The sequence below is a fragment of the Lotus japonicus genome, chromosome 2, assembly GCF_012489685.1.
Source record: "Lotus japonicus ecotype B-129 chromosome 2, LjGifu_v1.2".
Lineage (NCBI taxonomy): Eukaryota > Viridiplantae > Streptophyta > Magnoliopsida > Fabales > Fabaceae > Lotus > Lotus japonicus.
In genome coordinates this window covers 88,921,065-88,945,898 of record NC_080042.1, presented here as the reverse complement: position 1 = coordinate 88,945,898, position 24,834 = coordinate 88,921,065, and the positions used below count along the sequence as shown (strand labels likewise).

Sequence of the window (24,834 nt, the reverse complement as noted above, 5' to 3'; positions counted from 1 at the left end):
CGCCCGCCTCCACAAGCATCCTGGAATCCCTGGGGTTGGCCTCCTTCCCCTGGTTGGGCCCCTTCCCCTTGGGGCATGCCTCCTTGTCCTTACCCCACCTCTCAGTGGTCGCGTCCCATGGCTCCTCAGCAGCAACCCGGCGTTCTGGGTCAGCGTCCTCAAGCCTACACCGCTACTGCTTCTCCAGCACCCACTGATATCGCTGCTGCCATGCACACCATGTCCTTGACTCCTCCAGACACCCCGTGGTACATGGACACCGGCGCCTCGTCCCATACTGCGACATCTCAAGGTACTCTCACGTCTTATTCTAATTTAAGTCATTTAAATCAGAAACTGATAGTTGGTAATGGTCAGGGCATTCCCATTCAGGGTTCGGGACACACTTCTATTCCCACCCCTCACAAACCTTTAGCACTCAACCATGTCTTGCACACTCCGCGAATTATTAAAAACTTAATTTCTGTGCGACAACTCACTACTGACAATAATGTTTATGTTTCTTTTGATCCTTTTGGATTCTCGGTGTCTGACTTCCAGACGGGGATGCCTCTCCTGAGATGTAACAGCCTCAGCGACCTCTACCCAGTCACCCGTTCCTCTCATTTTGCTGGTCTTCCTTCTGGTGTCTGGCACAATCGTCTTGGTCATCCAGCTTCCTCAGCTTTAAATCACCTTAGGAATAATAAACTTATTTATTGTGAACCTTCACGTTCTAGTACTGTTTGTGATTCTTGTGTTTTAGGCAAACATGTTCGGTTGCCTTTCAGTTCCTCTGAAACTATTACTTTGAGGCCATTTGATATTTTGCATAGTGATTTGTGGACGTCTCCTATTTTAAGCACTGCTGGTCATCGTTATTACGTTTTGTTTTTGGATGATCACACTGATTTTTTATGGACGTTTCCTATTAGCAAGAAATCTCAGGTTTATGATATATTTACTACTATTGCTACACTTATTAAAACTCAATTTTCTGCAAATATTAAATGTCTTCAATGTGATAATGAGCGTGAATATGACAATGATTCCTTTCGTCGGTATTGTGATGCTAATGGTCTTATTTTTCGCTTCTCTTGCCCTCACACTTCTTCTCAAAACGGCAAAGCAGAACGAAAAATCCGCACCATTAACAACATGATCCGCACCCTCTTGGCTCATTCGTCTGTTCCTCCTTCCTTTTGGCATCATGCCCTTCAAATGGCAACGTGCCTTCTGAACATTCTGCCCCGCAAGACTCTTCGAAATGATTCCCCCATTCAGTTGTTGTATCATCGTGACCCTTCATACTCACACTTACGTGTCTTTGGTTGTCTATGTTTTCCTCTTTTTCCTTCCGCTACAATAAACAAACTACAGCCACGATCATCTCCGTGTGTTTTCCTGGGGTATCCGATGAATCGCAGAGGTTATAAGTGTTATGATTTGTCAAACAGAAAACTAATAATTTCGCGGCATGTTATCTTTGACGAATCTAGATTTCCTTTTGCTGATTTGCCCTTGGACTCTCCTTCCTATTATGATTGTTTCACCGAGGACCTACCTCCTTCTCTGATCCATCATTGGCAAACTACATCCCCACGCCCTCCTGACCTTTCGATCCCACCGTCGAGTCCCACTGCCTCTACGACGCCCTCCCCGGCCCCCACCTCCTCACCTACTTCTTCCGCGCCTTTACCTTTGCCTCCGGTCCCACCTGCACCTCCAACTCGTACCATGACCACCCGTAGCATGCACGGTATTTCCAAACCTAAAAAGCCTTTTAGTCTTTCGGTCTCTATTGATGACCCGTCCATCTCACCCTTGCCTCGTAACCCAAAACAAGCCTTATCCGATCCTAATTGGAAGTCCGCTATGCAGTCTGAATTTAATGCTCTTATTAGCAATAATACGTGGGAGTTGGTTCCTCGTCCTTGTGATGTTAACATTATTCGATGTATGTGGATTTTTCGCCATAAAAAGCAGTCTAATGGTTTGTTTGAGCGTTATAAGGCTCGTCTTGTTGGTGATGGCAGGTCTTAGATTGCAGGTGTGGATTGTGACGAGACTTTCAGCCCCGTGGTCAAACCGGCTACCATACGGACAGTTCTCAGCATTGCTCTCTCCAGATCCTGGCCCATTCATCAGTTGGATGTCCAGAATGCTTTTCTGCATGGTGATCTCCATGAGACTGTCTACATGCATCAGCCATTGGGTTTCCGCGACTCTCAGCACCCGGACTATGTCTGTCGTCTGCAGAAGTCTCTTTATGGTCAGAAACAGGCGCCTCGTGCTTGGTATCAGCGGTTTGCTGACTATGTTTCCTCTATTGGCTTCCAACACAGCAGTTCAGATCATTCCCTTTTTATCTTCCGGCAGGGTACTGACATTGCCTATATTCTGCTATATGTTGACGACATCATCCTCGTTGCTTCTTCTCATGCTCTCCGCAAATCCTTTATGGCACTTCTTGCATCTGAATTTGCTATGAAGGATCTGGGTCCTCTGAGTTATTTCCTTGGCATCGCTGTCACTCGGCATGCCGGTGGCCTTTTCCTCAGTCAGAGCACTTATGCTAGTGAGATCATTGCCCGCGCCGGCATGACGTCGTGCAACCCTTCTGCTACTCCGGTTGACACCAAGCAGAAGCTCAGTTCTTCTCCTAGGACTCCTTGTGAGGATGCCACATTGTATCGGAGTCTTGCTGGTGCCTTACAGTACCTCACCTTCACTCGTCCTGACATTTCCTACGCTGTTCAGCAGGTGTGCTTGCACATGCATGCTCCCCACACCGAGCATATGCTTGCTCTCAAGCGTGTCTTACGCTATGTTCGTGGCACTCTGACTTATGGTCTTCACTTGTATCCCTCCCCTATTGAGAAACTTGTTTCTTATACGGATGCTGACTGGGGGGATGTCCTGACACCAGACGCTCTACTTCTGGCTACTGTGTTTTCCTCGGCGACAATCTTATTTCTTGGTCATCTAAGCGGCAACCCACACTATCTCGCTCTAGTGCTGAAGCTGAATACCGGGGTGTTGCTAATGTTGTCTCCGAGTCTTGTTGGATCCGCAATTTACTTCTAGAGCTTCACTTTCCTCTCTCTCAGGCAACATTGGTCTACTGTGACAATGTTAGTGCCATCTACCTCTCTGGAAATCCAGTGAACCATCAGCGTACCAAACATATAGAGATGGATATCCACTTTGTTCGGGAAAAGGTCGCGCGTGGCCAGGCTCACATCCTTCATGTTCCTTCCCGTCATCAGATTGCGGACATTTTTACTAAGGGCCTTCCTCGGGTCCTCTTTGATGATTTTTGTTCCAGTCTCAGCGTGGGTGAACCTCCCGCTTCGACTGCGGGGGTGTGATAGAATAGAACAATAGGAATAATTTATTTATTCTATTTCCTGTAATTACGTAGGTAATTAGGTTTAGTCATTATTATTTAGTCAACTGTATTTTGTATAAATACCTCATCTATTATCAATAATAGACACGGAAAATATTTCGTTCAATATATATATATAGAATTTTGTTATTGGTATTGAAACAGTTACAAAGGTTATATTTATAGGATCAGTTATGTGTTTTTGATCATAACAAAGAGTAACTAACTTCTAACAGTCTTGAGGTATCTCTAAGCCCTACAGAACAGACTAGCTCAAGATGGTCTTCAGGTGAGTGTATAAACTGAAATTTTAGTCTTACTATAAACGGAATATCAGGCCTCGTGTGAGACAAACTAATCAGTTTCCTTGCTAGTCTTTAGTAACTAGGGGTGTCCATGAATCATCTTTGTTGCCATCTCAGTTTTTTATTAGAGTATTGGTGTATTCGTTGGCCTGCAACCACTCATGCCAGTTTCATTGAGAAGGTCAAGGATGTATATTTAGAGAATAATTTCTTTCTTCAACTTAGCAACCTCCATCCCAATAAAATATCTTTAGGGCCCAAAGTCTTTTATCTCAAATTTTGCAAAGTGACTTCTACAATTTGTTCATTTATGATATGCCATATCTTGTACGAATGATTTGGCCCACATAAACAATCATTATAGCAACCTTTCCTTCAGCTGGGCGCCTCACAAAAATGTATGATATATTGATATGTTTGTCCTTGAGAATTTCCCTATTTTGTCATGAACTGCACAAATATCTCAATCAAGCTCTAGTTGACTGCATTAGTCCATACATAGCCTGCATACTTTTTGGGCTATACCCTTGTTCAAAACTAGGAAGTTCCTCAATATAGAATAATCTTCTATTCACACCGTCAATATATACTTCCTCATTTAGATCTGCATTCTTTAACCGAGGAATGCATTCTTTGCATCTAGTTGTTGTAAGGTCCAATTAAGATTTGCAACATTGGACAAAAGTGCTCTGATATTGTTGAGTTTTCCTGCTGGTGCTAATGCCCTGGTGTTGATTTCAAGGAAACATTTGCACATGTTGTTCGCCCACAAACGATCAAGATTGTACTTACTTTTGCCATCTCAAATCAGTGGGTCATGCACCAACTTGACGTCAACAATGCATTTCTCCAAGGGGCACTAACAGAAGAGGTCTTTATGGCTCAACCACCGGGTCTCAAAGACACAACACACCCCACCTATGTGTGCAAACTCCACAAAGTTATCTATGGTCTTCGTCAAGCCCCACGTGTTTGGCATGACTCCCTCAAGGCATTCATCATATCTTATGGATTCACAACCAGCAAAAGTGATCCATTCCTTTTCCTTTAGCACTCAGGTGACACAATGGCTTACTTTCTAGTCTAAGTGGATGACCTACTACTTACAGGTAACAAACCTGCCTTCCTTCAGAGCTTCCTTGCGGCAATATCTCACAAATTCTCTTTGAAAAATCTGGGACAACCTCATTATTTTTTGGGGAAAACAATGAAAATGGTCCCTGATGTTTGAGCGAGCGCTGGTTTTGGTCCCTTCCCGGAGTAACTTCCGGAAATAGTCCCTCTGGTGAGCCAAACCGCCATGCTTGGTCCTCGCCGGAGAGTTGCTCCGGCCACCGTGCATATGTGGCTATGCCACGTCAATTAAGGAGCCGACGTGGATTTTTTTTATTTTTATTTTCGTTTAAATCAGTAAATTATTAAAAATAAATCTAATTAATTTAATGCAATTAAACCTAATTACTCTTAATTCAATTTTTACTCTATTTTTTACAGCAATCTTAATCCAATTTAAACCTTCCAATTTATACAAATCAAAACCTTCCAGATTGAAACCTCATTTGATTAAGAACATCACCAGACACCATTCCAAGCCAGCCAACGCCCCAAACCCACCTTCAACAGAGCCACCTTCAACACTCACAATCAAAGCCCTTGCCATGATTTCTGGAAACCAAACCCAAATCATCGACCTTCCCTCTCTTTTTCTCTCATTTTGTTTTCTCTGCTTTGTTCTTTCTCTGTTTCACCCACACACTAGCAAGTTTCCTCTTTTTTGTCAAATTTCAGAAACCCAAACCCCAAATTTTAGAAACATAGAAACCCTTGTACAACAACCCCAAATTTCAGAAATCCAGAAACCCCCTTCTTCTTCTTCCAAATCCTTAACCCCATTCCAGTGCCACCGGATTCAACCCAGATCCCTCTCCCCCTAGAACAACTTCACCACCACCCCTTCCGTCACCAACAATCTCCATCATTTTCCCTACCGAACCCAGCAACAACAACAACAACAGTATCTGGATCTTCCTCCTCCTTCATCTCTTTCTTCGTGGGGCTTGTAGTGGGGCTCGCGGTGGGGTTGGATGGATCTGGGTGTTGGGTTTGCGATTGGGGGTGTGGCTGTTGGTGGGTTTGATTGATATGTTTATGGGTTTGTATCCAAACCCATTGAGAGACAGAAAGGGCATGGGAGAGATGTAACATAGAAGATGAAAGAGGAAGAGAAAGAGAAGCTGCAAACGTGGTGGTGATGGAGGTGCGAACTTGGTCTCCAAAGCGGCGATGGAGCTCGAACGCAGCCAAACATCGCAACTCTTGTTCAGATCTGAAGCCAAACCCACTATTTTCTCTTCAAACCCATGAACCCCAACGACATATCTGCAATGAAAACCACTTCCGCCTCCCACAAATTAGAACCGAGAAGGAAAGAGGATTAGAAAGGAAGATGTATAAGGAAGGGAAGAATATGAAGCTGCAACCGCATATCCCTGTTGTGTGTTGTGTTTCTGTCAATGATGATAAGATGAATATAATAATTTAAAAAAAAATGAAGATCTGAATTGTCGATGATGCTTAGATGAAGATAAGATTAGGATTTTTTAAAAGAAAAAAAAGAAGATAAGATTAGAAAATGTTTAAAATTATGGGTTAACCGTTTTTTAATTTTATTTATTTTTAATTGAAAATATAAAAAAACCACGTCATCTCATTAATTGACGTGGCGTGTCCATGTGAGCAGGGTTGCCGGACTTAAACTCTAGCACGGCGGTTTGGCTCACCGGTGGGACTATTTCCGGAAGTTCCTCCGGGGAGGGACCAAAAACGTCCGGTGACCAAAGTTTAGGGACCATTTACATATTTTTCCCTATTTTTTTGGGTGTTGAAATTATACCTACCAGTGCTGGAATCTTTCTTTCTCGACACAGATACATTCGGGAGCTCCTAGAAAGGTTTGACATGGAAGGTGCAAAGCCGTCTCTGACTCCTCTTTCCTCTACGACTGTACTTCAGCTCAATGATGGCACCGCATCCACTGATGCTACTGAGTACCGTCGGATTATTGGCGGACTTCAGTACCTTAATCTGACTCGACCTGATCTGTCATACTCAATCAATAAGTTGTCCCAATTCATGCACAAACCAACCTCTCTTCACCTTCAACATCTGAAGCGCATCTTAAGGTACATCAAGTAAACTATCAATCATGGCCTCATGCTACGCAAAGCTGAAACTAACAATTTGCTAGCATATTCTGATGTTGATTGGGGTGGAAACAGCGATGACCGCACTTCAACCTCTGCTTATATAATTTTCTTCGGGGTTAATCCAATTTTTTGGCTCTCACGGAAATAACGAACTGTAGCACGTTCATCCACTGAGGCTGAGTATCGTGTCGTTGCTACCACCACAGCTGAATTAATGTGGCTCCAAAACTTACTTCATGAGTTAAAAATCCCCATGGTGGCTCCCCCACTCTTAAAGTGTGATAATGTGGGTGCTACTTACTTGTGCTCCAACCCTATTCTACACTCAAGAATGAAGCATATCTCATTGGGTTATCACTTTGTCAGAGAACAAGTTCAATCCAACAAGCTCATTGTCACACATGTGTCTACCAAGGACCAACTGGCAGACCTGCTCGCCAAACCTCTACCCATGGCTAGATTTACTGAACTTACATCCAAGATAAAGGTCCTTGATGGAACCTTTATCTTGAGGGGACGTAATGGACCATGAGCAATAAATTAACATGATTTGGTCAAGGAATGATAAAGGAAGATTCCATGAAGTCAGTATTAGTATTAAGAGGAATAATTCAATCATTATTAGAATTGATAGGAGACAACTCAGCATTGGAATGTAATAGCAGCAGCTGCATAAGTTCAGCCTTAATTCTAGTTTTCTTTGTTGCATAAGTTCAACCTTAATTCTAGTTTTCCCTTCTCCTCCTCTAGTCAAACATTTGTAATATATATATATATATATATATATATATATATATATATATATATATATATATATATATATATATACTTGTATGTACTGTTATTCAATTCAATTCAATACAATTAATCATTTCATTATATACGGATTGGAAAATAAGTATGGATCAGAACAAAATTATAAAAGCGTGAGGGCATTTCCAATATCTGGTTGATCAAATTAAACACTTTATGTTCTTAACTTGTTACTATAATACAATATACACTATCATTAGAAATTAAAATCTTGTTACTATGCTCAACGTAGATCTGTCATTGCAATAGAGTGAAGCAATTTCAGTCTTCCTCCATTATCACCCTTCTTTTTCATTCCACACCATTATCATAATATTATATGACAAAAAATATCTGCAATTGGCTACAATACCTTGTTTGATAATATCTGAAGAAATAGCATCCGGTCATGAAATTGAAGTATAGACTTGTGCCATCGCGCATCCTAGCAGCTATTGTGGATTTGATGGAACTTAATTTATGTAGTAGACTATTGGATGTCAAACTTACATTGATTCCTTATGGCGAGTTTATTTTAGGGTTAATCCTCTAATTGGTCCCTGTGGTTGTGTGGCCGTCTGAAATTAGTCCCTCCCGTAAAATCTAAGTCCTCGCGTTTAAAAAAGTGTGTGTAGCAGGTCCTCGCCGGAGGGACTAATTTCCACACACTTTTCAAACGCGAGGACTTAGATTTTACGGGAGGGACTAATTTCAGACGGCCACACAACCACAGGGACCAATTAGAGGATTATCCCTTTATTTTATAATTGTCAAACTAACATCCTTCTGTGTTGGTTTGAAAAAAAACATTTTGCCCACCAATCAAGCAAAAATCCAACCCCAAATAATGAAAATTGAAAATACTGTAATTTCATAGAAAATTGGAATTTTTAGCAAACACTGAGATTTCAAAAGAAAGTAAAAAACTAGCACACGACACGAATAGAAAAATTTCAGAAAAGAAGAGAAAAAGAGGGGGAAAGCAACAGAACAAGGAGAGGAGGCGGCAAGCAAAGAAAGTGATAAGGGAGAAAGAAGATTGATTGCAGCAGAGAAAAGTGGGAAGTGGGAGGACAGAGGAAATTGAATTTTAAGATTATGAACTATTTGTAACTTTTCAAATGCTTGACCTCATGATTATGTATGTTATTTTAGGATTATGTATATGTTATTTTGCTTCACTTTAAGATTATAAACTCATGTTATTTTGCTTCAATTGGATTACAAGCTAATGCTTACTGACATTAAGTGATTCGAAAAATTAATTCCCGAATTAGTTTGGGAAATTAAATTCCGAACTAATTCAGAAGTTAAACTATCGTATTTTGAGACGGTAGTACATGAAACTTTGCATCACGGGATTCGAAAATTCAACTTTCGAACTCGATCCGAGATAAAAAAATATCGAAGGGCATTTCTGGCATTTTTTTTTAAAGGTTGGGGTGGGAATTCAAGTTCTCGGAGAGGATGCGGCAAGCAAAGAAAGAAGATTGATTGCAACAGAGAAAAGTGGGAAGTGAGAGGAGATAGAAAATTGATTTTTAAGAATTAAAAAATTTAAAAACAAAAATTACACAAGTACTCCAAATTAAAACCGGCTTGAAAGAAAAAGAGTTGAGTTTTTTTTCCAATGGTAAAAGTGTTGGTTGCTAACTTATTCTTTTACAAAATTAAGTGAGAGTAAGTTAGTATTCCCCATATATATATATATATATATATATATATATATATATATATAATGATATATACACACCTCATTTTTTAAACACTTCATTTCCACTTTCTTTTATTTCTATCTCTCTCATCTTATCATCTATCACATCTCATATTTTCTCTCTCTTACTTTTTCTTTTCTTCCTATCTTTCTCATCATTCCACCTCTCCACCTCAAAAGAGAGGTGTGGATGAAACATTACCCTATATATATATATATATATCCATGCTTGAAGGCAATTGTTATTCCCACATCATCCCTTCCCCTCGCATCCTTAGGGGCGTTTGTTAGATAGACATCTCAAAATATTTCCGAGAATGTAACATTCTCAGATTTAGTACATGAGAATAATGTATACTAAACAAACACATTTTTAATTTTACTCGGAAACGACTTTGTCAGTAGTGAGATTCCTGGAAAACAACATTTCAAGAATATATTTGTAAAATTTGTAAGAAAACGTTATTAGTTTCTAAAATCTAATACTACACAAACACGTTATTGAATTAATGTTTGCTTCCAGAATTTTAAAAATCATTTATATTTCTAAGCATATTTCACGAACTTAAATTTCTAGAGTATGTTTTTCCAACAAAAATATTTTTTAACGTACTAAGTTTTAAATTTCGTACATTAAAAAAACATAAAGATAACATAGAAAAACAATGAAAAATGTGACATGTTAGAAAATTACCACTTAAGGTGGTCGGCCCACTTTCGTGGAATACGAAAAGGGGCAAAAAAAAAAAAAAAACAAAGAAGGAGGGTAAAAAGGGAAATAAAAATGAAACTGCCTCCTTGTCACGCAAGCTAAAGCTCAAAACCTCGCCAAAACCTCGCTGAGCAAAAGTAAGAACGACTTTACAACTCCTACTCCATTTCTTGCAAAGCATGAGTATATAGCAGCATTGTCTTCGTTTTTTCCTAATTGGGCCCGCTCATACGCAATCGCTTTCGTTTCGTACCTTTCTTTAACCTCTATCGTGAAACCAACCACAACCAAAACCATCGTGTGCAAGCTAGGCTCATGGAAACGGCGCCGTCGTCGTCTACGAATCCGCCACAGGAACCGCGGCAACCACTCGAAGACCGTGTATTCAAAACCAAGACTGTTCAGTTTCTAGGTCGCCGCACACCGATCGTCCTCCAAGAACACAATGGCCCCTGCGGTCTCATCGCTATCTGTTAGTGCATTTCCCCCATCCTCCTCGCGCTAGGGTTTATTCATCTTCATTTTCTGTATTCACTCCTCACTCACGCTTAATTAGGATTTCCTAGCACGTCCATTATTCAATTGATTGCTCGCATTTATTCAATTCCAAACGCTTAATTTGTGCGTTTTTCTTTTTTTGGAATAATGGCTTGTTACTTTGAAGTCTCTTGGCTTTATCTTCATCAATTTATCTGCTAGTTACCATTATTGATTGATGCTCCCTTGGATGATAATTTAAAGCATCTATAATTTAACCATTGTCTCATGCTTAATGTTATGCACTTTAAAGGGTTACTTGGAATTTTTGATTTATTTTTTGGTTGCATAATACTGTTTATGTATTGCATTGCGGCAGGTAATGTTCTACTGCTAAGAAACGAGATCCATTTGAGTCTAGGTACTTCTGAAGTCTCCCAGAAGACATTGCTCTCATTAGTTGCTGGTCGATTGATTGACTCAAATTCAAATCGTGATGTGAGTGTAAGAGTTGTGTTTGCTATTTCATTGGTGGATTCACTCTTTTGTGATGTAAGTTGATTTGAATTTTTTTCTTATCATCATCAGGATGATGTAAATCAACAACAGAACCTTGCGGGTGCATTTGATGTGCTCAATAAGCTTGCGACTGGCATTGATGTAAATGTAAAGTTTAACAGGTCAGTTTTTCTTATTGTTGTCCGCAGTTATATACATCCATTGTTTTGAAATTCTGATAAAAGTTACACATGAATTGCAGAATAGATGATTTTGAACGCACTCAAGAGTGTGCCATATTTGATCTGCTGGGCATTCCTTTGTATCATGGCTGGATAGTTGACCCCAAGGTATTTTGTTTACCCTAAATACAAATTAATTAGTTCTATGTTGGTGTATGACCTCGACAATGTGTTTGCTAACTGTTATGATCCTTTATTATATTATCCTCAATGATCCATGGTGCAACCCTATGGTTATTAGGAACTGGTAACCTCAACAAAAAAAATTGTTCACTCCGTAAATTGGAAACTTCTTGGTAGTTATTTTGACAGGAATTTGGATTCTGGACAAAGGCGTATTTTGTGTGTGTGTATGTCAATATCTAGGGATATTAATAGGTTATGTACTTATGTAAATTAATTTTAGCATATTTATGATAGAATTGTATTCCTATTATGATGCTATATTGCTATATGAATTAGGAAATTCTACAAGATTGTTTCCTTGCCGATTGTAAGCCAAGGTCTAATGTGCCCATAAAAAATCTTGTTGTATGTGAAATGAGATGCAATATGTTTTCACTCATAAATGTTAGTCTAAAAATGTTCCTTCACTTTCAGTAAAATCCAGAAGTTTTGCCTGGCAATTTCTCGGTCATCTGTGAAACTATACCACACCCCCATTTTTAGTCATTCCATGATATTGGGATGCATACATTTTAATATTACTATTCTGAGATTTGCACGCTAGGGCAAGCGGCAAGCCAAATAATCATATAATGCTAATCAAAAGAAGGAAATGGGTATAAAGGCCTGGTGAGGCCTTAGCAACCCTCATGAACTAGTTAAATAAAAAATAGCAAAATAACATATGTCAATTGTAAAGTATGCGAAATCTAAATTTTTTAAATACAATATCTAAAAATCATACCGGAAGAACCAAAATTTGAGGTGACTTCATCTTGTTGACAGTCTCTCCTCCTAAAAGCGAACTGTTCCCTAGGGGCAGCTTCATCTACCAGATATCCCTTTTCCTCTCATATATCACTATCATATCCATATATCATGTCATCAGAGGTGGTTGCTTCAGCTGATAACCCTCTACTCTTGAGGGCAATCTAGGGTGACTTCACCTAACAAATAACTCTCTCCACCCTGAATATCATATCATCTCAACGGGGGAGGTTGCATCTTGTTGATAGCCTCTCATTGCACCGACATACTCCATCTAACGGATAACCCGCGCCACCTAGAATCATTTAACCTGGTGTACCTATGATGTTACCTTGGCTATGTAACGACTTCAAGGTTCTAACATGGATCCCCAAATTACAATTTCTTAAAAATCATCATCAATTCATATCAAAATTCTTCCAAGAATTAAATTATCAACTCTTATAAAACCTCTTCAAGAATAACGTTTCCCAATACCATATTTGTCAGGTTCAACATCTCTCATTTTCCACTTCATAATTTTATAAAAATAAAATCCCCAATTTTTAATTGAATAAACAATTTCTAATATGGAATGATAAATCAAAATAACAATAATTATATTTAAAACATGCCGCAATGATTGTCAACTGCTCACAACCATGAGTAACCAATAAAGGTTCTCCCAACAACTATAGGAGAATCAAATGAACTAGTAGCAGACAGATCTGAGCGCCAACAAATATTAAGTTTTAGAGAATTATTCAGACATGGGTAACCATAAATCCCCAAATCTATACTCCAAGTCCTAAAATAATGTTGCCTAAAGCTAACGTACACTAAAACAAATTTTTTAAATTTTGGGCATTGGGTATACTTCAAAGAGCTCAAATAAGAAAAACCTTTAAAGGGTTGGTACACTTCTCATTCCTTTGAGCGCTAACCCTAATTCCAAAATTCATCTTAAAAGCACTTACACTTGAAAGATTAAATTTTCTTGCCAAGACTTTATATTTTACAGGTGAATGTGATTGTTTCATTTGTTTGTGGTGGAAAAGTGGAAGAGAAATGGGGACTAATGGGTACTGTGACAAACAGTAATCAAAGCAAGTGAAAAAGATGGAAGGATGGCAGGGGAATTCGGCAGCTTTCTCTTTTATGACTTGTTTTTTTTTTAAAAAAAAAACTTTGGGATATGGTTTGTTTCATAGTGGCCTCTTTGTGCCACATCTTAAACTTAACTAGCCTCTAGCTTTGCTGGCTCTAGTGGTTTCTTTAGGCTTCGATCAATAGTTGCACCATTCACTGTATAGTGTAAATCTTAATTTGTTCAGTGATCCTTCTTGGATAATCCTCTGAATGCATATCAACATATTATCTTTGTTTATCTGAAACCATGTGGAATTTGTTTCTATGATGTGTTTATTTGACATTTAAATATTCATGTGATTGTTAACCAGGATTATGATACTGCTAATGCAATTGGATCAAAGTCCTACAATGATCTTACTGTAGAGATTGTTACAAAAAACATTGAAATCCATTATAAGAATAATCTGGAAGAAGATTGTGTTGATTATGATTCTACTATGGAAGAAGATTGTGTTGATTCTGATTCTACTATGGAAGAAGATTGTGTTGATATTGGTTCTTCTCATTCTGTTTCTGACCAATTGGGAAGAAGAGGTGAAGAGGCAGAGGTTTTGAGAGCCTTGAAACTGTCTGAGGCTTATTTTAAAGCTTCAATAAGTGATCCTGTTGTAGGTCATGTAAATGGTGATGGAGGAACAGTTTCTGTCAGTGTGGATGAAGATATGTGTAACAAGCTGGTTAAAACTGTGGATTCTGACCAATTGCGAAGAAGAGGTGATATTGAAGAAGCGGCAGAGGTTTTGAGAGCCTTTAAACTGTCTGAGGCTTATTTTAAAGCTTCAATAAGTGATCCTGTTGTAGGTCATGTAAATGGTGATGGAGGAACAGTTTCTGTCAGTGTGGATGAAGATATGGGTAACAAGCTGGTTAAAACTGTGGATTCTGCAGATAAGTTAGGAAAGAGCGCACGTGCTGAGAATAATGATTTTCATGAGTCAGGGTCGTCCATATCTGATGATTGCGCTGCTTCTGGTAAAGACTGTAATGAACATGCATCTTCTGCATCTACAGCTGCCCCCGATCTAAAAGCTAAGGATGGAATAACACCAAAACAAGGTCAGTGGTGCTATCTATTAAATAAATGGACTGGTTTTAATCGGAATATTAATTTCCTATATAACTTACACTATTGTTTATAGTAAAAGACACCTGTCCTTTTTTATTGGCTTTAGGGGAATTGATCACGAGTTTCTTGATTAAAAATGCCAGCCAGTTGACTTCTATTGGGTATGTTGACCTCTCCTCTTGTTTGTATAAATAACTTGAACTACGTGACTACGTCCTCTGATCCATATATTTATCCTAAATTTCTTTTTACATATGTAAGTATAAATGCTTTTGCAGACTTTCCTCTTTACAAGATGGTCTTAAAGAGCATGAGCTATGTGTTTTTTTCCGAAACAATCATTTTAGTACTATGTTTAAGGTCAGTAAAAGGCGTGAAGACTCATTTCATTGGTCATTCCAGTCACTGAGATCAACTGCCCTAGCACCTGTTTAACACCAAGAGAAATTTGTTGGGTTCTTTTCTTTGCAATCTTGAGATTATTTTCTCTGTTATTCGCAGTTTGAAGGTGATCTTTATCTTCTAGTTACTGATCAAGGTTATATAAATGAGCCTAATCTTGTTTGGGAAAAACTGAATGAGGTGAATCTCAGTTACTCTAGATCTTTTTCACCCTTCTCATCTTAAATTGTTGTTTTCTTCTTTGTTCTTTCTATGTTGATACTGGTGTGAGTTTATTATATGGATGTAGATCTTCAATTAAACGTCATGAAAACTGAAAGTTTGCATGCTTGGTGATTTGAGCTTCTAGGATATTCATGGACAGAGCATACAGGCGGTTTCTTGGATTTTAGTGAATTCTGTGTGAATGAATCTTCATATACTGTTTTTTACCTCTATCTTATAAATTTTTATTTCAGTTATGATGATAGAATCAGCCTAGAAGTAGATAGAAAACTGTTATTATTCAAAACAGAAAAGTACACTGTTGCTGAGTAATTTCGAGAGTCTCAGCCACTATCCTAAATCCTAATCCCAAATGATCCAAAGGATGCTAATCCCTCTCAACTCCCTCTTATTTATGATATCCCCTCCCCTACACTGACTAATGCTCTGTTTGGTAGAGAAGAGAGAGATAGAGAAGAGAGACTAGAGAAGAGAGAAGTTGAGTAGAGAGAAATATGTGAGAAATATAGTAAATTTAGTAGGTTGTTTGGTATGATAGAGATAAAAGAGAAAGAGAAGAGAATGAATGATGTGGAAAGTTATATTTTGTGTCGAAAGACAATTTTAACCCAATTAATATATGCAATAAACTATTGTTACAGACACAAAATAAAAGGACAAAAAGTGAATATGATAGCCCGAGTCTCTACTGTTCAAATTCTCCCCAATTTGGAGAGATTGAAAAATGTGTCATTGAGTACCTTTTAAAACTCTCTCTCTCTACTACAGTATTTCATACCAAACAAGTGGAGATTACACATCTCTCATGTATCTCTGCAGGACTTCTCTCTTCGGTATCTCTTACTTAACAAACACAGTGTAAATCCTTGAGCTAACCAAACTCTAATTGAAGAACTGCTAAAAGAACTCCAACTAAACTGCTACTAACTAGCTAACCTAAGGGATGTGGGTACCTATCAAATGGACATGCTCTTTCTAATCTTCTATATCCATGTTTGAGCGGCTTTAAAAAAAACTCACTAGTGTTGTAATGTTAAATTGATGGAAGTAAATTTTAAATGTACTTTGTCTTTCAGGTCAATGGTGACTCATGGTTTATGACCAGTAGTTTCAAGGAATTCAAGGTAGAAAGCCATGAAAATAACAACTGGGATGAGAACAATGCCATTACCAGTACTGCTGTTCGTATATTTTTTTATAAAGGGAATATCTAGTATTACAAACCAATTTTTCATTGACAACGATAACCTTTCATGTTTCAGGACTATCTTGCCAGCTTAGACGGTGCAATACAGGAAAACTTAGATATCAAGTAAGGTTCTGAACTTGCAATTAGCGCATATGTAATAGTATTTGGCTCCTCCCTTCCCCTATGGCCCTAACCCTAAAAAAATGACTTTTATCCAGTAGATAAGCATTCAGTATTATTTGTCAACTTATTTTGGAGAAAAAAAGGTTATTTTTGCTGCTTCATGAGAGCTTTTGGGGAAAAAGAGTCACCGAAGAAAAGCTTTCCCAAATATGAAAACTATAGTTTATTCTTGTTTCAACTTTAACTTCAGTTATAACTTCAACTATTCAAAATGGCTTGGTAAAGTGGATCTTTTCTGTTTTTGTGACAGTGCTGCTCTGCAATTTGAAATAAACTTTCCACAACAGGAGTCTGAGAAGCAGCCTCCACGGCATAATTTTCAGCAACCTGTTAACGGTACCTCCAAACTGGTCACAGGTCTTCAGGTAAATATTACTTTTCTATTTATTCTTCACCTAATTTGCGGACTTTTTATAAGTACATGACATCACTTGAAAACATTATGTGAGATATATGAGATTTTAGAACCTAGAAAAACAATGAAAAAATGTGACATGTTAGAATATTACCACTTAAAGGGGGTGAGAATTAAGGTGCAGAGGGTGGGATAACACAACTATCATGCTTTAAAGTGGCTCAGCCCTCTTTCGTTGATTAAAAAGGAAAAGTTACATCTCTATTTACCAAAAAAAAAAAGAAATAGAAAAATGGGAAAAAGGCAAATCAAGATAAAAAAAAAGAAACTGCCTTGTCGCGCAAGCTAAAGCTCAAAACCTCGCTATAAACCCTACCTCCGTTAACATTACACAGGTAAACATGGACCTAGACGGCGTTGATGATCCTATGGATACGGCTGGAAACGGCGTCACACGAGAAATCGATGTCTTCTTCAAAAGTGCAGACCCGAACACAAAGGTGGTTATCTACTGCTTCCCATCTTCGCTTACCCGATTGCTTATTCAATTCTGCATTTTTTTTAAAGTCTAAATTTTTCTTTGTTCTTTCAGTTGTATGTTTTGCAGTATCCTTTGAGGCCTTTTCAGAAGCCGTACGAGTTAGATGAACGATGCCAAAAGGTGCATTTGTTGATTTGTTTGTTCATTTTTTTTTGGGGCGGAAAGTTGAATCCTGTTCTGCCTTTGATTTCCCAGGTCAGGTTGAATCTTGATAGTTCAGAAGTGGAGTTTGATTTGGAGGCACTTGATATTGAAAAGCAGGTCAGTTCATTTAAACACTCATTCATCTAAGTTGATCTACCTAATGGGGTAATGCTTTGTTGTCATTCTTATTTGTTGTATTCTTTCTTACTAATTTTGCTTTTTATTCCTTGGTATACTACATATATTCACTTGTTGTATTACCTGGCCAACTTCTATTATATCAAATTATGAGTGCTAGCAATTGTCTCAGAAAAGTACTATAGATTGTAACTTCTAAACTTGACACAACACTTTTAATTCTCCAGACTTTATACACCCTCTCGACGCCACCTCCTGAGAGTCGATTTGCTGTTGGGATTCTTATTGGTGATAAGGTATTTGTGTCTCACATTCTATTCTGTGATGTCTAATTATGTTTATATTTTGAACAGGATTGTGCTAGGTATGCCATTGCAAAGTGGAAGACATTTGTCCTATCTAGCGAACATTTAATACTTCTTCAATGAATTAGGAATTTAGGATGGGTGACTTTCACTAAATACTTCTGTTGTTTGACGATGAGTTTAGATTAGGTTAAAGTTTTGAAGAGGAGTAGGAACAGTTTATTAATGTGTTTCTTAATGAGAAACTCTTTGAGAAGATAATGCAGCAAGGAGTATGAAGTTGAATGAGGTGTGAAAAGGAGGGAAAACTAGGAAGATGAGAAATACAAATCATGCTTTGAAATCAACTTCCTCCCTGATGTAGATTGTATTATTGATCTTATTATATAATTTATTTAGGAATTTTAATTCCGTGATTTTTTTTATTTTTATTTTTTGAATTATTTCATTGCTATCTTGATAATTTTGGATTATCTTAGTAAGGCTTAGAATAGGAATAGTTATTAGGTTGTTTAACTTTATTGGGTCTGTAAATAGGTCTTTGATGTTGACTTTTGATGATTGATATGCAGTTTTTTAATCAAAGAGTATTTGGGTCTGAGTTACTAGAGTGCTATTAGGGTATACTATATAGTCTGATATAGTTACTGTTAGTAGAGTTACTGTTAAGTAACTGCTGACCGTATTATGTGTAGTTAGTTAGCTTAGCTGTCAAGTAACAGAATTAGTTAGAGTTAGCTTGTTCTCCAAGCTTTGAGGTTTCTCTATAAATACTGAGATCCTCTCTTGTACTCTTTAGTTTTTACATTCAATGAAATTCAGTTTATCATTTTAGGATTTTCAACAAGTGCTCCTCACCCAAAGGAGCACTTTAGGTTTATCAAGAGAATACCTCGCCTAGATGAGCACTCTTGGATACTTGTTCTGTACCAAACTCTCCTGCCCCCAAGAAAAGAGAAAACATTGACATGGAACCTTAAAAAGAAAAATAATTGAAAACTATCTTATAAAGATTCAATTAACAGTTTATGTGTTGTGGTTCTCACATGATTAACTCAGCTAGCTTGATATTCTTTCATCTAGTAACTTACTGCTTATTATATTTGAGAAAGTTTTGTAAATTTTCCTGCATCTTTCTGGGTTGCAGCTACACCTGCATCCTATTCATGCCATTGTGCAGCTCCGACATGTTGAGGGGTCACGTGTAGTAAAGTCTGCTGCCACATCAAAGAAGAAGCAGAAGCAGGTATCAATATTGGTTTTATTTTAATAAGGCAACCTAGAAAATTCTGGTTTTTCTTAATGAAGATTTTATTCTTAACTGTGGTTTTTCCTCCTCCTGTTTCTGATCAGTTTTTTTGCCTATATCTTATGTAGCACTGGGTTCCTCTCAAGTATCACGGCTGCAACAGTGATATCTCCTCTGGATTTTTGCAGGAAATGATGGCTCAATCATCCGAAACTCCCATAAACTTTACAATGAGCGGGTAAGCATGTCCTTTTATCCTTTTGTAGTCTCTTTTGTATGAATTATGTAAATTTATTATGTTTGTGAATCTTTGAATGGTTGAAGGCATGATTACGTCACTGCACTCTGTGGTGGAGTAATACCCAAGGGTACTGCCAAAAGGTACCGTCTTCCTTTAGTATCAAGCTTATTTAATTTTTGGCCCTCATTCGGGATTAACAATTTGCCATCTTGCTGTTGTGTTTTGGACTTGCACTCTTTTCTTCTGTACCTGTTAATTCATCCATCTCTCTTCTTATTTGCTATATTCTTTCTCTCTTTGTTTCTGCCCACTGCTATGTTTATTTTCTTATAAAGCTTCTTTAATTTTGTTTATTTGTTTGCACTTTACAGTCACTTGTTATTTGACTATCCCGGCTGGATGTAATTTCAGGTTTCTTCTATCATTGCCATTGGAGGAACGTCTTAAGAAATTGCTTATTCAGGTTTGTTGCATGTTTTGTTTGAATGTGATTTTGTTTTGTGTTGACAGAGGGACATTTTGAGCCAACATCATTCTGCCGCTTATTTTCTATCCTTGTTTATTGTCGATTGCAATTTTTTTAACTTAGCTGATATTCTCCATTCCTAATTCAACTCTGCTGTTTTAAATATTTTTGTGTTTAAACTATTACGCAATTGGTGGACGATTTTTTCAGCAAATAAAGTTGACGTGTGCACAAAGTTCCTCATTCATAAGAAAAATATCAAGAATTAAACTTTCTATACAAAAAGTATTTGTATTTTATATGGCTGCTACCTCAGGTTTATAGGAAATGTCACTATATTCTGTATATTTTAAACAATTCTATATTATGATATTAATTATTCGAAGGTTTGTTGTATTCATCTCTCTATCAGTGTTGAAGTATTACTTGCATGTCATTAAAATATAAAGAAGAGAAAGAAAAACACGAAAAAATATTTTTTTTAACATATCTAACAGAGATCTTTATGATAGGGTCCCCCACTTCGTCGTTTCAATACTATCAAGCACTTTGCTCCTGAATGGTCTGATTTGGAACTGCTGGAACATCTGCAGTCAACTGCAGTATTGCTGTGGGGACATTGGGCCCCAAGAAGTCAATTACTATTTGCTGAATCTCCTTCTGGACATTTGGCCAGGGATTATGTCATATCACTGTTTAGCGATAAATTGAAAGTTTTCTCATCTGATGTGAATGTGGATTTTGAGAGCGAACTTGGTAAGAATGTGGGAAAATTCTTGAAGATATTTGGTCTGGAAAGATGTGATCTTAACAAAACTACGTCTGAACCATTGCCTTACTGGATGTTCAAAGAGCTTCCTGATTATTCATTTATAGAATCCCACTCAGATGTTGTTCAAATGCAACAAGTTAAGCTCAGGGATTTGAAAGATCACGTATCTAGGAAAGTGGCAGACTACATCCCTAAATCTGCAAATTCTGGTCCACAGGTAGCAAGTCTGGATGGAGTTCCTCCTAGGAATATGACCATGTCAAAAGAAACCCAAAGTGCTCTGCGATTTGCTCTCGGGATTGTTTTTAAGACTCGCAAAGTTTGCAGGTATGATTATAGAGACATACATTTTGTTGATTTCCCATACAGTGATGACCCCTAAGTTATTTTTGGAAGCACAAACATAAGTAGCTTACTGCTCTGCATGCTCTTCAGATTTCAACACTTTGCTTATTGTCAGTATACCTTGTATTTGTGGAGCCATTGGAAAGTAAATTTTGTTTCTTTTGTGTCTATACTATATAGGGTTTGATCTTTATGATAATGGATACTCGATAATGAAACTATGTTGCTATGACGTTAATGATATGTTGAAATGATATTACAACAGACAAAACAGTAATCCTTATGTTAGTTATGTATATTGATCATACACTCTTAATTCAAATTAATAAGGAAATCTAATCATGACAATTACTTGACTCATAAATCCTAGTTAGGTAAGAAAATAAATCATGGAATATGGAAATCACTTCTGAGAGAAGATATAGGATATTATAAATTACTCTTAAATACACTCTAGGTATTATGAAATATTTTCCATGTATTCTTACACTCTCAATTTTCTTCCATCGAAAAGAAATTTGTCATTTTATTCTGCTTTTGTCCTAGTTTGGAACTCAAAATTAAATTTAGAACTTAGAATATCCTATTGTAGGATATGGGTTTAACTCTTATGTAGTGAGGGAGACAATTTAGAGTGTAGAATTGTAACCTCTGATTGGAAGATTGATAGGTAACTGTTAGTGAGAGCTATTTATGTAATAGTTAGCTAGTTAAGGAGGTTGTTAGAGACAGATTTGTGGGGTTGTAATTAACGGGAAAAGGGATGTTACATGGTCATGTCCCAATTGGAAAGGAATTTCAGATCATAGTACTCAAAATTGCAATTATAATCTCTTAAACACATGATTATGTGATTTATGGTGTCCTGAGAGATTAAAATTGCGTCTATATTCATTTTCTGGCTTAATCGTAAGTTTAATCATATAATCGCATCATAGAAGATAAATGATGTTATTTATGCTATTTATATGCATATATGTATAGGAATTTTGCTAAATCTTATGATTATGCAATTTACGATTAATACCCCCTTTCCTGATTAAATTTAGAATCCCGATTTTTACTACAAGTACATTGAGTTCCAAGTCTCTCAAATACTTCGTGTAATAGGCTCTTATCAATATGTATAGTTTCTTTTGTATTCAGCATTGGTTTCTATCAATGGGTACCATAACTCTGATATTGGAGCTGTCGGTATTCAGCATGATTTGAATTGAATCTGGTTTAGTTTGGGATGGGTGGGTACGCCAATCCAGCAATCTTAGCTATTCATGCCAGTGCCTAGAAGTTCTTCTCTCAGGGATATGCATCTTTCTGACCACTTTATAAATCTCAATCTGGGTGATGGCAGTCAAATCAGGGGGGGAATGTCTAACTGTTGTCTTTTTTCCCCTTAAAGTGTAGTTGGCAATGTGTTCCCTATTTTGATTTTCTTGTTTGGGCGACTATCTTTATTTTAGCTTTTTTTATTTTGCCAGGTTTGAATCTGTATGCAACGAATTGCGAAAAATGGTGGATTCCAAGGATTCCAATATGCCCCACTCATATTATAAGGTTGTGGAAGCAGCTGCCAGTCTTGATTGTCCAGAGCATGAGCTGAAGGCTGTCATGAGTGAAGATTTATGGTTGATCAATGATTACTGTGTGTTAAAATCAAATGTTTTTCCATTCAGGTTTTTCCTCTCTCCCCGCCCCAAATAGCAAAGAAAAAAATGATTTCACTTTACAGCAGGTCAAAGAATTTCAAAAACAATTAGCACATTCCATTTATTATATAATGTTCTAAACTGTATTTGTCCTAACAGAGATCTGGTAATCGAAATGTTTCGACAAAAAGGACTCGATGCCAGCCTGAAGAAGGCAGAGTTAGGTGAAGCTGAAAAATGGATTTCTAGGACTGAATATTACAAGGTAAGTTCTCTTCTAATTTTAACAACTAAATTTGTTATTTTATTATTATAAAGAAACCATTAGCAGAGTTGGGACACCCACAACCAAGGCTATCTGAATGTTCCTTATTATAAGCAATCATCTTATACAGCTGAGCTGAGAGTAAGTGTCCAATATGTTATAACTTATAAACTAGAATAATACATTAAATAACTAAACAATCTAGAGTCCAAACTCTTTTATCATCAATGCTCCTATGTCTGTCTTCATTCTTTTTGGGGACAAGCAAGATTTCACTTGATGGTAAACATCCTTTAATTGAAGTACTTTCTTTTATCTGGGCTACGCTCACATGTTGATTTCATAAGACGACGTTGTAAGCAAATCCAGTTGCAATTATGCAATCTTTCGTGTGTTGTACACTTGTACTGGGTTTTTCAGTGCTTCTAAATTTATGATAATGGATTTATTACTTAATAATACATTGCAGATTTTCTGTTTGAGATGTTGAGCTTTTTGTTTCTGGAGATGTAATTTATTATTTGAGCTCTTGGTAGTTTTAAACTACGCTCTGACTTCTCATTGGATGTTTTGTTTATCAAATTCTTCATTAAGTTAATATAAAGTCATACTTGTGTGCTGAGCATCTGGTCAATCAATTCTTAGCACAGCCTGTTAATCAAGTTTCCTTTTCAACTCCTATGTGCTTGATTATCAGGTTATAGGGCTATTGATCCAACATTAATAGTAAAAAATGCTACTGACATGTATAAAGCCTGCATTTTTATTATACTAGATATGCATGCATCCTAAGAAAAAAAGTGAGATATGCTTCTATAGTTCGCTTTTGCTGGTAGTGAATACTAGGATTAGAGAGTGGATGATTTTTTTTATTGTTATTTACTTCTTCGGCAACAAGCTACAAGGCTTTCTGCACTAGTTGCTGCACGGGCATGGCTTTGATCAATTGCTGATATAAAAAGTAGAGTAAGTGTTGAAAATTAATGTTGCATAAACATTCATATTTTCTCACGTTCATGTTATCATGCTAATGATTGGTTTGCTTTTTTCTTTTGACGAACAATCTTTTCAGGTAATGCACGAGTTATGTGTCTTTAAAGGTAAAAGTTCTGGGTGGGTCTTGAAATCTCCCCTGCCGATGCTCTAATCCTTGATTACAGTCATTTTGAATTGTTAGATAACTATTGTTTGTACTCGCCTGCGTTGGATTTGGCTCGTGTTTGAGAAACAAATCAATACTCTGCTTTGGGAAATATTTCATATATTCCACACAATCTTGATATTTCATTTCTTACTCCTGGGAGTATTAGGTTAATGTCGTTTATTGCAAATGGTTCTTCCTGGTTTATATTTTTTTTATAATTTGTCTTCTATAATTTGGGTGTGTATAACACGTTAAAAAAATTGTGTACGTGTTCAGAGATTTTTCTCTGTTAACCCCTTCTGCAATCGTTTCGATGAAGCTGGTATTTGGGGTTTGTAATTCAAGCTCAGTACCGAATTGTAGATTTATAATATTTTGAAGCGGTGTTTTGATTCCATCCCATACTCCGAATTGGGAGGGAACTAAAATGAAGAGATTCAATGGAATGAGATGGTATCTATCCCACTCATTTCCATTTCATCTCACATTTTATAACTTACCCAAACAATGGAAAATAAAACATTGTCCCATCCAATCTCATCTCATTCTCTACCACCAATCCAAACACGCTTCTTTGTTAAATTAATTTAGGCTTAATTGTACTTTTGGTCCCCCAACTATTGCCTTCCTGCGAAAATCGTCCCCAAACTTCAAAATTAGCAAAACACGTCCTCCAACTATGCATGTCGTTGCACTTTTGGCTTTTCGTCCAACTTCCGTCCAAAACTTAACAGATTGCTGGAAAATAAAATAAAAAATTCAAAAACCTAAGTATTGA

General features: G+C 37.3%; 1 protein-coding gene across 3 annotated transcripts; it reads left to right on the top strand.

The window, feature by feature from the left end:
• The first annotated feature begins 10,216 nt into the window (after positions 1 to 10,216).
• LOC130740742 (uncharacterized) lies at positions 10,217 to 24,206 on the top strand. 3 transcript variants are annotated; one of them, XR_009020260.1, is made up of 23 exons: positions 10,217 to 10,571; positions 10,956 to 11,074; positions 11,165 to 11,256; positions 11,337 to 11,424; positions 13,689 to 14,436; positions 14,553 to 14,607; positions 14,725 to 14,806; positions 14,948 to 15,028; positions 16,150 to 16,254; positions 16,336 to 16,385; positions 16,696 to 16,810; positions 17,196 to 17,300; positions 17,393 to 17,461; positions 17,537 to 17,602; positions 17,851 to 17,919; positions 19,076 to 19,174; positions 19,306 to 19,415; positions 19,502 to 19,558; positions 19,830 to 19,881; positions 20,397 to 20,983; positions 22,480 to 22,674; positions 22,807 to 23,878; positions 23,985 to 24,206. XR_009020260.1 is itself a non-coding variant. In XM_057593423.1 (23 exons), exons 1-23 carry the CDS (start codon positions 10,415 to 10,417, stop codon positions 24,057 to 24,059), a joined length of 3,225 nt encoding a protein of 1,074 aa, XP_057449406.1. In that variant the 5' UTR covers positions 10,217 to 10,414; the 3' UTR covers positions 24,060 to 24,206. The 3 variants fall into 3 exon arrangements, 2 of the variants coding, with proteins under 2 accessions (XP_057449406.1, XP_057449405.1); XM_057593423.1 differs by having other exon boundaries at positions 16,150 to 16,197; positions 22,807 to 22,912; XM_057593422.1 differs by having other exon boundaries at positions 22,807 to 22,912.
• The last annotated feature ends 628 nt before the right edge of the window (positions 24,207 to 24,834 follow it).